This window comes from Arachis ipaensis, chromosome B03 (genome assembly GCF_000816755.2).
Source record: "Arachis ipaensis cultivar K30076 chromosome B03, Araip1.1, whole genome shotgun sequence".
In the NCBI taxonomy this organism is placed as follows: domain Eukaryota; kingdom Viridiplantae; phylum Streptophyta; class Magnoliopsida; order Fabales; family Fabaceae; genus Arachis; species Arachis ipaensis.
Window position 1 is genome coordinate 82,630,947 of NC_029787.2, and position 1,082 is coordinate 82,632,028.

The following is a 1,082-nucleotide window of genomic DNA, read 5'->3' on the forward strand; positions in this document are numbered from 1 at the left end:
CATAAAGTAGCCACCCCTTATCATCCTCAGACTAGTGGACAAGTGGAGGTCTCTAATAGAGAGCTCAAATAGGTTCTAGAGAAGATCGTCAATGCTTCAAGGAAGGACTAGGCTGGGAAAATTGATAATTTTCTCTGGACTTACTGAACAACTTTCAAGACTCCTATCGGCATGTCTCCTTATCAGTTGATCTATGGAAAAGCATATCACTAGCTTGTAGAATTAGAACACAGAGCTTACTAGGCTACTATGTTTCTCAACTTTGATCCCAAGGCTGCGGGAGAAAAGAGACTTCTCCAACTAAATGAGCTTGAAGAATTCAAAACCACAGCTTATAAGAATGCTAAGCTCTACAAGGAGAAGACAAAGCTCTGGCATGATAAGAAGATAGCCACTAGAATATTTGACCCCGGCCAGAAATTCTTTCTTTTTAACTCAAGGCTCAAGATATTCCCAAGGAAGCTGAAATCCCGGTGGTCAAGACCTTTTCTGGTCACTAAAGTTTCTCCCTATGGTCATGCAAAAATCATGGTCGAGAACTTCGATAGGAGGTTCACTGTTAATGGCCAGAGGTTGAAGCACTATCTTGGTGGCGACGTTGAGGGCCAAAAGACCACTCATCTGCTTACTTAGCAGAGTTGAACCGTCAAGCTAGTGACGTTAAAGAAGTTCTTGTTGGGAGGCCATTGATAAATCCTAATTTTGTGGTTTATCTTGTGCTTAATTTTGGGGATTTTATCAACTTTTCTCACATTTATTCAATGAAATAGCATGATTTTGTAATTCTCCCTAAATTTGTGCTTGAGTGTGAAAACATGCTTTTTAAGCCTTAAAATAGCTAAATTTAATTCACTTTAATTCCATTCGATACCTTGATATGTTTGTTAAGTGATTTCAGGTTTAGAAAGCAAAGATTGGATTGAAGGAATGAAGGAAAAGCATGCAAAGAGGGAGAACTCATGAAGAAATGAAGGAACTGTAAAGTTGTCAAGCCTGACCTCTTCGTACTAAATCGATCATAAATTAAGCTACAGAGATCCAAATGAAGTGGTTCTAGTTGCGTTGGAAATCTAACATCCGAG

General features: G+C 39.1%; 1 protein-coding gene across 1 annotated transcript; it reads left to right on the top strand.

Moving 5' to 3' along the window:
* Positions 250 to 633, top strand: LOC107633338. Its single transcript, XM_016336979.1, has one exon. It carries the CDS (start codon positions 250 to 252, stop codon positions 631 to 633), a length of 384 nt encoding a protein of 127 aa, XP_016192465.1.

What these genes read in the sequence shown, in the direction of transcription:
- LOC107633338 (XM_016336979.1), top strand. Translation starts at nt 250, where the DNA reads ATGTTTCTCAACTTTGATCCCAAGGCTGCGGGAGAAAAGAGACTTCTC.